This window comes from Chroicocephalus ridibundus, chromosome 18, assembly GCF_963924245.1.
Source record: "Chroicocephalus ridibundus chromosome 18, bChrRid1.1, whole genome shotgun sequence".
Taxonomy (NCBI): domain Eukaryota; kingdom Metazoa; phylum Chordata; class Aves; order Charadriiformes; family Laridae; genus Chroicocephalus; species Chroicocephalus ridibundus.
This window is the reverse complement of record NC_086301.1, coordinates 7958694-7973684: the sequence shown is the minus strand read 5'-3', so window position 1 is coordinate 7973684 and position 14991 is coordinate 7958694. Positions and strand designations below refer to the sequence as shown.

Below are 14991 nucleotides of genomic sequence, written 5' to 3'. Positions count from 1 at the left end.
ACGCGCATCTCCCATTTCCTCGGGATCTTTCACAGCGGAAGAGAGGAGAAAACCAGAGCATTTCGCAAAAAGCAACGGCAGGTTCAAATACAAGCAGCGAGAACGTGGGTTACAAGTGAAAGACTTATTTTTTTGAGAGCCACACGCACAGGTAACAGCGTCCTTGGAAATATTACACCAGACTAGGGCACGCGCTTGCCAAATTCATAGTTTCGGATAGCCCACCACAGATGCCGAAGTCCGTAAGAAACACGCTGCTACTCGGTGACTTAACGTCGCGGGGGAAACTTGAGGTACCGCGCAGGTAAAAACGCTAATTCGCTGACTGCAATAAGGTGACTTTCAGTTAGTCCCGAAGTCCGAACTATTATCTTTCGCTCTGGAGACACACAGCAGAACAGACAACCTAGCGGATATCCGACCTCGCCCGCGGAAGTCCCACAAGAGAGGAAAAACACCTGCACGGAAGAAGTCTAAGGAACAAATAGGAAATAGAAGAGGTAAGACGAGCACCTAGAGCGGCAATAAACACGCGTCAACCGAGATGGCTCCCTTCGCCACACGCATCACAAACCACCCACGTACACCTACCTCCGCTGTGGCGAGACAGGTCGGGAAGGACGACACCGAAATTATTTGTCCCTTCGGGAACGACGGGATGTTTCGGAATGCCTACTGGCGGAGAGGGAGCCTGAGTGTTTTTCGAGGACGACGTTCTTTCTAAGAAAGATTTGACACATGGTACATCAGCTGAGGAACCGGATAGGAAAAGGCTGTTTGCCGCCTCTCCCAATACGCTCACGTGGCAGATCGCTGGCTGCGGCGCAGGGGACTAAAGCCCCGGCTCCAAGTCAGGGATCTTCCGCGGGGGAGAAAGAGGAGAGTTCCCCCCATCAGCCCGGGGATAAGCGACCGCCCACCTGCGGTGCTAACGCCACCTGCGCCGCAACTTTGCGGTGATGCCACCTGCATTTCGAAGCCCCCTCTCATCACGAAATCACGGCAGGTGGTGGAAAGCGCCCACCGAAACCCATGCCCAGAGGAAGAGGGTCAAGAAAAACGCCACGGAACCTGCGTTTGGCCACAGCTGGACCCAGGATACCGGGTCGAGCGGACTTCTGGCCCGTGGCAGTATGTACGTATCGTGAATTCACAAATACATTACATTCTTAGCGTAAGCTGCTCCCCGACTTCGCTCCTTTAAGCAAGGGGACCCATCCAATCATCATCCCCAAAATGAGGAACCTTACAGCAGGAGTCTGAATAATCATCCCAAAAATAATATTATCCGGCCTTTAATAGCTTTTCCTTACCAACAGCCCTGCCAATGCTCAGGCAAGTTTGCCCCACAGCTATTTTAGTTATTAGAGGCTGTTCTTCAGCAATTAAACCGCAGAACGTCGTGTACGTGGCTCAGCAGACAACATACGGCTGACGTCGTTTAAATAAACGTCCTCGCGGAAGCCGAGGACACAGGGAACGTTGTGCCGCCCCTACCTTTGCTGGTGCGAAATGTCAGCATGGCGGGCTGGCCCTCGCCCGCCGCGCTCCTCGCCACCATTAAAACCTCGTACAGGCTGGAAGGCTCCAGCTCGGTGAGGCGCAGCTCGTTCTCGCTGCCGGGGACGCGCACCGTGTGCCAGCTGCCCACCGCGCTGACGCCGTCGTCCAGCTGCGCAGGAGAGGGAGAGACAGCGCGACATCAGGGGCGAATTGCACAGAACGCCATTAATACCCCAAATCCCGCGTCGCTTTCGGCATCCAAAGGACCTCCGCCGCTCGCCAAAACTCCTCGGGTTCTCCCGCATCTCCCCGCGGTTCGTCTCCAAGTGCTTCCGCCGCAAATCAGCGCTTTTGCAGCGACCTTCCCGGTGCTCCTTCGACAAAACTCCGCTTATTTTCCCCTCTCCATACGCACGCACGCGCTTGTCTGACCAAAAAAAATGGTCATTTTTTACTCGTGGCTAAAACTAGCGAGAGACCGAAACGATTTTGAAGACCTTCAGCCGGCCTTTAGCTGGCAGCGCTGGGCTGGACCCAACACCCTAATGAGAAAGAGATGTTCCCAGAACTATCCCAGCTTTTCCTGGAGTTAAGCGTTTTAGAATATTTGTTTTTTATTACTGCATATTTCCCCCTTTATAAAAAAAAAAATAAAAAATACCACCACTTTTTAGTTTAAGAGTGAAATCACCGTCTCCATTTAAGAAAGGAAAGAGATTCGGGGCAGTCTCTTAAATGCTTGACCTTTACAGGAAAGCGCTACCCCAAAATCCCAAAGGAAAAGACAAAGATTCTACCAAAAATAAACTCCTAAACAACATAAGACTTTAATAAAACATGGAAGGCACATCTAAACGCTGCGGATTATCAAAGGTTACACCAGAGGTCTTTGCTCGAGCGTTTTCTTCGGAAGCGACCACTCTTCTAGGGCTTTTATTCCCCCAACTTTTTTTTTTTTTCCCCTCCCCCCCCCCTTTAAAAAAAAAATCAATAAAATAATTTAGTGACACAAAGAGAACGCCACCCTAAAAAACCACGGTCAACTCCCTACCGAGAAACGCCCGAGCGAGCAGATTTCACGTGGAAAGGATCGTTAGGAGCGAAAGGTAAGCGTCGAAAGGGTCAAAGAAGTATTTAAAGCTTTCAGCGCTTACGGGAACCAACCACCTTCCGATGAGAAAATTGGATCGACAAACTTTGGCACCGGGTTTTCCGGAACTAACAGGTCAAAAAAAAACCAAAACAAAACAAGAAAAAAAAAATCTCTAAGCGTTCCCCTCCAGGCTAAGACAAGATCAGGATGTGGGGGATTAAAAAGCTTACGGAAAATAAACCCGACGGCTTTGCCACACAGAAAACGGTTTGCTTGGAAGAACGGGCACGGGCTTCGCTGTAAAGGAAATAAAAGCCTGGGCTCTGACGGAGAAACCTCACCGAAAACTAGACAAAAGAGCGTACTCGCGACCAGTTTCCGCCACCCCTAAAACGAGCCGCCTGCGTGGCCGCAGTGACGTTCTGGTTCGAGCCTATTCTGTATTCCCTCCGGCCCGACACCACGTTCTCGTCAACGCCAGCCCTGCGACAACCCTTGGGTGCTGGAGAAACCTACACCCAAGGAAACCCCGCCGCTTCCGCGCTCCGGAGAAACCCTACCTTGCGGTATTTGACGAAATAGGCGTTGATGGGCGAGCCCCCATCCCTCCCCGAGCGCCACACCAGGGTGTACGCGTCGGGCTTCAGCGTCTGCGGGGGGCTGAGGATGATGGGGGCTTCGGGGGGAGCGGCGGCGTTCGAGGCCTTTTCCGTCACAGCCGCCTCCAAACGCGCTTTTGTCGGCGGCCAGCTTGAGAACGCCGTTTCCGCGCCGAAATCGCCGTGGCTTCCATCGCTCTGGGCAACCTCCGTCTCTTCGGCTTTGGGGGCAGTTTCTGCAGGAACGGTAAAGGCAGGAGCCCGGTTACACCTCCGCCGCGACGCCCCCTTTGCCCCACGTCCTGGGTTGAGCCACACAGGACTGATTCCTCTTCCAACGCTGGGGGGAAACTCCATTTTTGGAAGATTCTAGTGTCTCAAGTTGTGAAAAATATTTACTTTATAGCCAGCTAGGCCGTGCGGGATTCAAGGTGTGGGCGTTTTTGAGCTCGCCGGGTGCGGGGATGAGGAGGAGCGAGAGCCGGGCACTTGACCCAGGCTGGCCAACAGGATTATCTCCTACCACGAACGTCACGTTCGATAGAAATTCGGAAGTTTGCTGCGTAGTTTCTCTCTCCCTTGACGGGAGAGGGAAGCTCCTCGCCCCGGTGCCGGACCCTGAGCCTTTCCCTTCCTCCCGAAACTGCAGCGCTGGCAGCGTCCCACGTTTACCGTCCCCTGCGGGGAACGCACGGCTTCCTGCTGACAGAATTGGCCGAGTATAATTCTTGTATATCTTATATTAGTATCGTGATTAATACTGGCTCTTTAGCATCACTGTTAATTATTTAGTCCTATCCTATTAAATCTATTTATATTTCAACCCTCGCGTTTCCTCGCTTTCCCCGATTCCCCTTCCCGCGTCGGGGGGTGGGTCACGGGGCGAGAGAATAATTATCTGAGCGACAATAAATTGTCACGGGTTTTCCTCAAACCCTAACGCCCCAGCGCAGAGGGGGACACGAAATCATTTTAAAAAAAAAAAAAAAAAAAAACAAAAGCATCATTTCCACACCGGCCCTGGCTGCAAAAAGCCGGTTCAAGAGATGCCCCGGCGCAGACCCGAGCCCGGCGCCAAGCTGCGCCGATTTTTTATATTCCAGAGGAGAACACCACGGCAGGCGTTTTTCGGTTGGCTTTTCTGGGAGGGGTGGTTTGGAGGTTTTTGGGTTTGCTTTTTTTTGGTTTTTTTTTTTTTAGACAGTAGCAAAGAGAGAAAAGCTGAAAGGTGACACCCACAGGCACGGTTTTTGCCTGGTAGCTCTGACCAATTAAGCAGTGGCAACGGGTGATAAAAGAAAAAAAAAATAAATAAAAGATATAGCTACGCTTGTGACACGAGCGGAGTGATTTTAAATTAATCGCAGTTGTACAAGGAACTTTTCACGGCCCGAACTGGCACAAGAGGACATTCTCCGACCTCGGCTTCTGAGGTTTTTAGCTGCAATTGCGACTCGACGGCCACGTTTGAAAATTTATGCTGAGAATAAACTCGGTTTACGGGCAGATCTCGTGCGCCATTTAATACCAACGCGCTTCTAGAAATCCTGCTCCAGCCTCCCCCATCCTATTTACTTTGCCCGGTATGAAAAAAAAAATATATATATATAATATCAGTAGTTTGAAAGGGGCTGCGAGACAATAAAAAAAAAAAAAAAAAAAAAGCAGTGTTGGGACGATGCAGGGCTTGTCGGCATTCCAGGCGGGAAAGGGGCGGCAGGTTGGACATCTGAGATTATCCAGGACAAGAAAACGTCAGGGTTTAAAAGCAAGAGCGTTTGGGAACCCGCGCGGCTCCTCCAGGTCGCACGCTCGCAGCGCCGGCACCGCCAGATGTTCCGAGCCCTGTCCCTCCTTTCGGATTTGCGGAGGTTTATCTTACGTGCCGGGGTCTGGAAGAGGGAAGGGAATGAAGGGAACTTGGTTTACAAAACAAACAAATTCCTCGGTAACGTAAAGCCTAGGCAGCCTTAGCCTGGCTGACTCAGATTCCTCCAAACCTCCATTAAAATACCAGCAGCAAGTGTGGCTGCTATTTTTGGCCACTTTCTTTTTTTTTTTTTAAAAAAAAGAAAAAGAGCTGGGAAGGAAAGTTCTCTTTTTCAAATTGAAGACACGCTCTCAGCGCGCATCCCTCGTTTGTGTCTTCCGATTTACTTAGCGATGCCACAAAGCTGGGAAGAGGGGGAAAGGAGGCAACAAAGGCGGGGAGGACGTCCCCAAAACCAGATGGAGTTTACTTAAAACACCCCCAGAACAATCCCCGAGCGAAAGGGTATCCACCCCGCCATCGGCGAAGGGCTGCCGGGGCGTTAATATTGGAAACAAATGCCGTCTCCGGCGCAGGAGGCAGAAGTCCCCCTCGTTGTGGTGGACCCGGAGGGTTTGTGGGCGGGCAACGGCGCGGTTTGACGCCTGCTGGCACGGGGGAAAACGGACTCTCCAGGGTGGAGGATGAGTTGTGGTTTAGGCTGGTGACAGGGGACCTGCCGTCATCGCCGTGTTTATTGCTGCGAGATGGGAGTCGTCAACAACTGGCAAGCAGCGTGTTTAAGCAAGTTGGGTTTTGTTGTTTGTTCCCCCCCCCCGTTGCTTCGGAAAACAACCCCCGGGTAACAATTTCCATTGAGCGATTCCGATCTTTTTCGCTAAGTTTCTGGCATAATTGCTACCCGTATAAACCAGCGCATCGGACTTCTGCGCGCTGCTGTGTCATTACGCAGCTTTTTTTTCGGCTGTTGCTTCTAGTGCCGTCCCTTGGGCCGCTGAGACTTAACTCTTCTTCCTCGGCCACCCGGCGAAACGTGAGCAGCACCGAGATGGGTCAGACCAAAGGCTGGCTGTACGCGCCCAAAATTTGGTTAAAAGAATGCATTCATAGCTCTTACTCGCATTCTCCGTAATAACCAGCGTTTTTCAGCTCGCTGTCCTGCCACCCCCCCGCAGCTGCCTTATTTTGAAGGTTCAGGGCCCTCACCTTGGGAGCCTCCCCTCCTGCAGGGACTATCCCGCGCTCCGACGAATCCACCTGCCGCGTATGGCGGCGCCTCTTCTACTTCTTCTACACCCTTCTTGGAACAGGGGCGCAAACCCGCGGGGCAGATTCCGACCCGCCGCCGCGGCCAGGGTTCGCCTGGCAGCGGAGCAACCTTTGCGTTCTGCCTCCGCCGCGCAAACGGAGCGCGGCCCCCAGGTCGCTGCCTCCCTGCTCCTCACACGGCCGGAGGAATCCTCCCCTCCTCTCCAAGCACCTCAGCGCGGGCGGGGAAACCGCCCTGGAAAATCATCTGACCGCGGCACAGCAGCGAAGTCACGACGCCCGGCACGTCTTTCGAATCACCCCGAGACCTCTCAGAGGTGCCCGGCTTCTACAAAAGACAGCTTCAGCCTGCTCTCCGCTCTATCACCGACACTAAACGCTCCTCTTCCTCGTGTTTTCTACCAACCTGCCCGCTCCCCAGGCTCCCAGAGCGCGTTTTTTCTCCTTCGTTGCCATCAGATGAAGTTACTTTGGAGAGTTAACCCTGTGTTCAGTAGCTCCGGGAAGCTACTGCCATGCCCGCAGCCACCACAACCGTCTAAAAAAAGACTTAAAATGAGCGCCGTGGGTACACGATCCTAAGGCTATCATTGTGCATTTTGGTGGCTTCTCGCTATGACGGTGGCTTAAGTTGCCCTGCCCGCTTTTAAGACCATGCAATGAATCACGTCGTGGAATAGATCCAGCAGAATGGGAAAAAAAAAAAGACTTTTTTTTTTTTTCCTCTCTCTTACTGTGTGCTCGCACAAGGCAAATCGCAGGAACAAGCTGCCGAGGCCGAGAGACGCTTAAGTTGAGCCTACGACCAAAGAAACGCACGGGAATCACAAGCTTAAGCCGTTCGGCTGCTTCAGAAGTGCTACCTGGCACAAATTCTTCATTAAAACATTTAAGCGTTTGAGCACGTCTTTTGGCACGGCTGGGAACTGTTTCTAAAACCCTAACAGCTCCCAGAAACTACTTAAGGGCTTTTATATCAAAACCAAATGCCTCAACCACCCTCCGCACCGTAATCAGCAGCTAGTACAACGTATTAGAAACCGATAAAAGTTAATAAACAAAACATTAAAATTGAACTTACTGCCATAAAACTCTGAGGCAAAGCAGTGGGATTTTTTCTTTTTTTTCCCCCCCCCTCCCCTCTATTTGACACAGCCTGAATTCTGGGATGATATTTAGTTTTGTGTTTCCACCCGGCAAGGTCCAACAATAACTCATTTGAAAAGCTCCACGATGGGATCGCTTTCTTGAGGTTTCTTCTTTCCTTCTTCCTCTAAGTGAGCCTTTAACCATCTTTTCAAACTATTTACATGAGTTTGGAACTCGAATCGGCGGTAACAAAGCACCTTAAATATCAGGCCACGTATTAAATTCCACTCACCTTAAATCTCACCGACATTCAGCTAAACTTACTACGGCAAGACGCTGAAAGAGCTGAGAAACTTTAGTCACTTCACGTAACTAAAAATCCGCATTTTAGTCCTTGTGAAGGGAACTCGGGAGGGGGGGGCTTAAAGCTGTTATCGATGTCACGTAACATTCCGACGTGAAGAAAGAAAATAGCTCTTTCCCATCTTGCCTTTTGTAGAAGAACTGTCTTTTCCTAGTAGAAAATTCAATACCTTTTTTTTATATTTCTTGGATAGTTTTTAACCCACCTCAGACCCCACCCTTGGACAGTTTTTAATCACACGGAAGAATGGCCAAGTCCACGCAACGCAGAGTTGTTTCTCCTTCGCTTAAGGCGGAAGGGAGGAACCGATCCGTGAAGGCAGCCGACTCCTCTGCTGCGTTTCCCCCGGGATACCCGCACTGCCTACCTGCCGTTAATTTCTTATTTTGAGGCATTTCTCACCTAAATCGGGGAGCCGACTGCGCAATTTGGTGCTTCAAGCTTACCAACTGTAAGGAAGGCTTTGGCCACCACGGAGCCGTGCGCGTTGGTGGCTTCGCACGTGTACTCCCCGCCACGCTCGGGAGTCACGTTCCTCACGTGCAAGGAGCTCGAGCCCGCTTGGGACACCCAGGAGGAGGTGGTGGGATCCGCGACGGCGCTGCCCGGCGTCGCTCGAGGAGGTTTCTGCGGTTTGGAATGAAGCACCTGGGAAGGACGGCTGGTAATAAGTCCTCTGCTGTCATACCAACGGATCACGGGGACGGGTAGGCCAGTGGCATTGCAAGACAGCGTAACGTCCCCACCATCTGCCACAGTGACGCTTGCTGGTGGAGAGACTATAACCGGGCTAGAGCCTTTGCCTAGGGGGGAAAAAAAAAAAAAAGACACCCAAAGAATGAATTTGGCTAAGGAATATGACGCTTAGTGGCCCAACGAGCCAATACAATTAAAAACGTCGCGCGTGCTGCTTCTTAACCATTTCCGCGGTTCTCTAGACTTCCACTCCAGACTGACGAGATCGGCCGAGAGTCGTGCCCATAGAAAAACCAGGCTCAAACCACGCTTCACGTTTTCTCAATAACAAAGACTCGACCGTCAGCAAGGAAGGCGGTGCAGGAAGGACCGGCTTTGCCCACTCCACGGACAAGCGGGTCGCCAAATATCTGCTCAGCCAGCCTCTGCGCGGCTCGCATCCGCCTTAACGGGTGCGAGAAGGGAAAAAGCTTCAACTCTCGAGTTCTCTGGGTATTAGAAAGTGTCTTCGGCTGGGAAGCGATCAAAAAGACTCTTGGCACCCGCTCATCTGACACAGGGGAAGTGGGCATTAACCCCAAACCTGGTGATCGCTTTGTAGACGTGACGCTATGGAACAGGCAGAATTACTCGTCAGCCAATTCTGCTTAAGTACATCAGTTCCTCCGGCACAACAGGACCCTGATTCTATTTAAGAATAAATTGCGTGAAATGCAACCACAAACTGATTTAATTGCAGCTGGTAATCTAGGTTTTAAGTATCAAGTAACCAGGCTACCCCAGAAACACCCACATCTCTTAAAATTGAACCGAAAGCACCTTCTTCGTAAGATCTGTTACAAACAGCGGTCAGAAAGAAACCAATACATAATCTGAGGCCACGGGGGCGGGGGGGGGGGAAGCCAAACAGAATAAAGCTTGAAGTACAAGTGCTTAATTGGAGTTCTTGAGGGCTGCGAGCGCTCCTACCTGGCAGGACACGAAGCCTCCCAGTGGACTGCACAAATCCCAGCCCGTTGTTCGCTACACACTGGTACAAGCCGGAGTCCTCCTGGGTGACGCCGCGGATGCGCAGGCGGTTGCCCGTCGGCAGATGCCGCGGGGAGAGGCGGAGGGGGGCCGCGTTGTGGAGCCAGGTGAGGGTCGGAGCAGGGCTCCCGCGGACCTCGCACCAGAAATGGGCGGTCGCTCCAGCGGCCACGGTTTCGTCTTGCAGTCCCTTGGAGATGGAGGCAGGTTCTATAAAGGGAAATAAGTTTACAGAAACCGCCGCGTGTTGATTTTAGCCTGAGTCCTGGAAAAAATACCACGAAAGGTTACAGAAACTTATCACATAACAAAGGCTAAGCAAGCACTAAATAATTCTAATTCTACACAGCCTAAGGCTGTTTTTTTCCCCCCACACGCTTGCTTGTTTTAATGGTCTCTCCCTTCTGTTCCAAACAGTCACACGTTTGCGTTAATACCGTAAATGAAACACCTGTATTCTCAAAATAATTCTGCAGCGGCATCCCCATAACAAAGGGCGCGTTGTGTGTCAACAACCTGTTTTCTGAGTTACTCTAATGTACGCATCCCAAAAACCAAACAGTCACGGAGGCAAAAGCCTCAAAACAACAGGAAAATCTGCTACAAAGGAAAGAGGAGATTAGGAACGACTTGCAGCCGCACAAAAGAGGCCAAATGTATTTCTTTTGCCCCTTTTTTTTTTTTTTTGGCCTCATCCAAACATATCGCTTCTCCTCGCCAGCTTTTTGCTTACGTACAACCTCAAAAAAAAAAAAAAAGAGAAACATCTGATCTCTGGCACATTATTGACACCGTATCCCATACACACTTGGCACTCCACAGCAAAACAAACAGATCAGTTCTTCCCTCCCAGTTTGTTATCCTTTACTGTTTAATTATTTCAGACCGCAAAGGATTTGAAGAGATAAATAGTTATGGATTTTAACTCGGGAGAGATGAGGAGATATGGTCATTACGAGCGTATCTTAATTCTTTATTTTAACACGCTTCGGTTGAAAAAGGATGTTAGGCTATTTGTAACCAGATGCCGAAACCAGCAAGCATACGAAGAAAATTTCATCGCCTGGACGTGAAGATTTCTTTGCTGCTTACCAAGTATAGTAAGTGAATAGTTAACGTATTTCACTACTCCAAGTTCATTTCCCACCACGCAGGAGTAATTCCCAGAGTCCGATGCCTCGAGCCTGTCCGTCACCAGGTGGGAGCGCAGCAGTTTCCACCTGCCTTTTCCCAGGGCGTCCTGGCCGTCCTTCACCCAGCGGACGGAGGCCGGAGGCGACCCGCTGACAACACACTCCAGCGTCAGGGGGCTGTGCCGGGGCACTGCCAGGCTCTGGGGAGCCAGGGGGTGAAGGATTTGGAAGCCGCCTGAGGAAGAGCCTGGAGGAAAGGAGACGAGGCTTATCACTAACCACTCTTTTAAACCCTACTCTCCCATCCCGTCCGCCAGTCCCGAGGTCTGCCATGTCTCTTCAAGCACAGCTGCTTATCCTCGCGATTAAGCACGATACTGTAACGCTCTCTTCCGGAAGCCCTGCTCCAAAAATCGGTTTGGCGACTGCCGTTATTAGCAACACCCCCTTTTCAAGGGCTAAGCACCCTGTCCTCTCAAGATCCGAAAAGCAGCCGTGCCGCTCCTCCGCAGCAAGGGGAAATAAGAACTGAACCTGCCAGTAACGCAGGACGGATTTTACGTAACACGGCATTCGAGACCAGCGGGTATTTAGGCCGCTACGCCCAGGCTAAAAACCTCCGGGACATCATTTATTCGGTTTGTGATGTATTAATTCTGGAAAGCTGAGGTGTATACTCACGTGTGACTACGAGCTTACGCCCAGTGAGTTCTACTCTGAGATCGTGAGTAACCGGGTTGTACGCCGCACATTTATAGGACCCTCTGTCTTCTAAAGATACATTCAAAATCTGCAGGTTTCCAGATGGAAGAATTAGGTAGTTGTCTAAACAAGCGGGGAAAGGAAAAAAGATTAACTTAAGTTTCAAGAAAAGATTTCCTTTTAAAAAAAACCAAAACAACACAACACATATATTTTTAAATATCTTGTCAGATATACCAATCTGTTCTAAATGTTCTAAATGTAGGATCACAACAAAATCGTGCTGCCTTGCAAAGGATATTAATTTACAAAGGTCAGTTTATCTAAAGTGATTTCCACAGGAAGTTCTGCAAGTTTTGGGTTTTTTTTTTTTTTTTTCCCCTTCAAGTTCTAAGGAAAAAAAAAAAAAAAAAGTAAAAATCCAGGCAAGTTTTTACTGGATATTTACGTTGCTGATCAGGGGCACAAAACACCTCACCTGTTGATTGTTCCAGCCATTTCCCCCGCACTTGAAAGCGAACCTGGGCTTTAGGGTTGCTTTCTGGCACCTTGCACCCGATGAAAGCCGTACCTCCTTCCTCCGCCGCGACGGCGGGCTTCACCGACGTGTCAAAGTCAGCTAAACCTAGAAAAGAACGGGCAAAAGGTTAAGGGCAGCCACGGCTTGGGAAAGGGGAAGGGCAGCAAGCTCAGTATTTGCGCTTAAAGCGTCGCTGGTTTCAAGCTGATTTATCTTCCGCGCTGCAGCATCTGGACGTTCATATCAACAGGCGTTGTCTTTCTACAGTCCATAAGGGACTAAACCCTCTTGTGTACGTACACCCCCTTACGACCGAAAAGGTCATTTTTTATAAACGGGAATAGTCAGGAAAGAAAAAAAAAAATAAAATAAAATATCTCCTACGTTCCCTCAGCTGCAAAAAGCAGGCGGAGAAACGTGAGAGGCTGCAGTGACGCTGGCGGGCCCTGAAGGCACCACAGCAGACAATTTACACAAACAGCAGGAAGCCTGTCCGTACGGAACGTTAAATTGTCTTTCTGCGATTATAATTAAACACAACACCGAGTACGGCAGCGCCTTCCCCACTGGCTGCCGCGAGCCACGAGGCCGGCAGAAAGCCTCAGCAGCTAACGGCGCCTTCCCATTTGCTACTAAAGCCTCCAACGGAGGAGAAAAAGCGCGGAAGCGGCTCTTCTGCTCCGTTCGCGTTCAAAGCGTCTTCCAGGTTGGGAAGTTTTTCTATGTTAGCCACCCTTATGGCTCTCTCGAGAGGGTCTCGCTATGGGTCAGTACTTTACCAAAACACTTAACTTCTCGCACTTTTAAGAAAAATTTTCCTCCCCGGGGGATTTTGGACATGCTCCATAGATGAGGTACCCTCATCGAGAAATCACTCGGATCCCGCCTGACAAAAGGCCTGATTCAGACAGCACCAAGCCGACAAATCAAGCTCACGGAGGAATATTACGTTCCCATTCTCAGCATCACGTCGCCCTTTCCACGTGGAAAACACTGCCCTTCCTCTTCTAAAGTCCTTTACGATCAAATAATTTACAGATCAGGCACTACGGCAGAGACTGATCAGAAGAACCAGGGCCACTGAGAGGAAGGAAATCGCACCTGAAAGGAGAGAAGACTGTCCCCACCTGAGGAACATCCGGATAGTTTTGACCAAATGAAACAAAGTGAGGGATAAGGAGGATTTGCAACTCCCACTTATTTCCCAGGCAACAGTTCTCACTCATTTCTCCTCTTTTCTAATCAAATCTCAAGCATGCTTCTGCGGTGACATGGCAGCTCAGTTGCTGTTTCAAGATCCTTTTTGAAGGGAAGCTTTTGGGAACCTTGTACTTCCAGGCCAGTTCATTGAAATTAATGTTAATTTCGCTGAACAACGTTTATATTTGCTTGAAAGGCCTCTTGAAGGTCTCTAGCCCAGCCTTTCAGCTCGAAATGCTGCTGTCGCCAACGCTAAATCCATCAGCTGTGGTCCTGCTTGAGCCTGTAAAGGCCTCCAAGGATGGAGATCCACAAGCTCTCCGGAGGATCCGTTCCAGGGCTGCCTCACCTGACAGGTCTCAGGTGACACAGGAGAAGAAAAATTGGCGAAAAGCGTATAACTGATCACACACCAAGTTAACTGGCTGAGGGGGAAAAAAAAAAAAAAACAACAAAAAAACCCACAAAACCAAAAACCACCACCTTGAAACTAGGTGTTTTCTAAAAGCCAAAGATAAACAAACCACAGAAACCAGCTGAGGTCGATACAATTTGCAAGGAGCAGAGGAATACGGAGGAAGAATTAACTTACTGCCCATGGATACCGTCGCAGGCCTGCTCACAACGGCGCCCACGCTGCTGTTCGCAACGCACCGATAGCGGCCAGAGGTCGGCAGGCTGAGGGAGGCGATCGTCAAGGAGCCTGGCTGGATTTCCACTTCTCCCCCCTTGCTGTCCAGAGGCTCCCCATTAAAGAGCCATGACAGGCGAGCCGCGGAGGGCTCGGCAGAGCAGCGGAGTTGTACAGACCCACCAGGCTTCTGGACAGTAGACGAGGGCTCAGAAATAAAACGGGGAGTTAAATCTAAAAGGTGGGGGGAAAAAAAAAAATAAAAATAAATAATTCAGTTAGCGAGCGGCATTTTGCGCGGACGCAAGTGATAAGGTTAACGATGACTCGGGCAAGAGACTGACGATGATCTGATTTATAGTAACGCTCTCTCCCGAGGCTCCCGCCGCTCTTCAGACCTGGCAAACTTCTTTCATCACAAGGTTAAATATCGCTAAAAGACTATTCAGATGAAGCACAGACAAATAAAGGGTTTACACTTGCTAGCGACGCTCCAAGCAGGTGTCACCTTTTCCTCCGCAGCTGGTGACACAGACTCCCACCGTCCCCAACGCCAGGGAAAACTTCAAGACTCAAACCTCATTAAGAGGGTAACGGCGATGAAACGAAGGTAGCTTCGGCACACAGGAAGGGTGAGAGATATCCCCGGGGACGGGGAGGGGGGGGACGAGGCACATCACACTTGCTCGGGCCAGCAAAAACCGCAATCCCGCTGGATTTACGCGGAGCGGAACAGCGGCCATCACCTGTAGAGACGGAGTTTGGGAACACGCAGCTGTAGCTGATCTGTCCCATATGAGGCGGGCCCGGACGTGACTTGTAAAATTTTAGAAGTGGTAGCAGCCTGCCAGGTATTTATGCAGAACCGTCTCAGAGTCTGCAGAACTAATTAAAAATAGCAGGATAAAAAAAAAAAAAAAAAAAAAAAAGAGCTGGACGAACAGCAAAGGCTCTTGTTAATTCCAAATCCATGGACTTCATCAGGAGGAGGATGATGAATTGGGCATCCATTATCTTTACTCGGTAAAGATGAGCAGAAACAGGAAAAGCTGCTAATAAATAAAAGGTTCAGCTCCACAAAACTTGGTTACGAGAATCCGTTTATTTGCCAGAAGAAAATTCCTGCTTGTTGGAGGAAACTTTCTCCTATCCAGGCCAACGAAACGCTGGGAATTATTTCAATTTGTTTTCTACGGAATTCTCCGCTAAAGATTTCGTACGGCAAAAGGCAATTAACGCCGGTAACGCCCATTTGGTTAGAAATACGGGAGGAAAAAAGAATAAAAAATTTAAATAAAGACAGAGCGGCTGGGGGAAACAATTTCTAGTTTGTAAATACGCTAAGGAATTCCAGATAGCCCAGGTCGAGAAGATATTAAGTGACATCCAAAT

The 14991-nt window shown here is 50.0% G+C and overlaps 1 protein-coding gene across 5 annotated transcripts in view; it reads right to left on the bottom strand.

The window, feature by feature from the left end:
* CDON (cell adhesion associated, oncogene regulated) overlaps window positions 1-14991 on the bottom strand; it is a 53318-nt gene that overhangs the window by 17783 nt on the left and 20544 nt on the right. For all 5 annotated transcript variants that reach the window (XR_010073645.1, XM_063355308.1, XM_063355305.1 and 2 more), the window contains exons 3-11: window positions 13561-13833; window positions 11727-11873; window positions 11228-11371; window positions 10506-10793; window positions 9354-9623; window positions 8135-8491; window positions 3157-3431; window positions 1498-1672; window positions 592-720 (exon numbers count right to left, since the gene is read on the bottom strand). Coding sequence is in view for 4 of the 5 variants with exons in the window: in XM_063355308.1 (XP_063211378.1) it covers window positions 592-720; window positions 1498-1672; window positions 3157-3431; window positions 8135-8491; window positions 9354-9623; window positions 10506-10793; window positions 11228-11371; window positions 11727-11873; window positions 13561-13833 (2058 nt within the window). In the remaining variant the exon portion in view is untranslated. The remainder of the gene's footprint in view (window positions 1-591; window positions 721-1497; window positions 1673-3156; window positions 3432-8134; window positions 8492-9353; window positions 9624-10505; window positions 10794-11227; window positions 11372-11726; window positions 11874-13560; window positions 13834-14991) is intronic.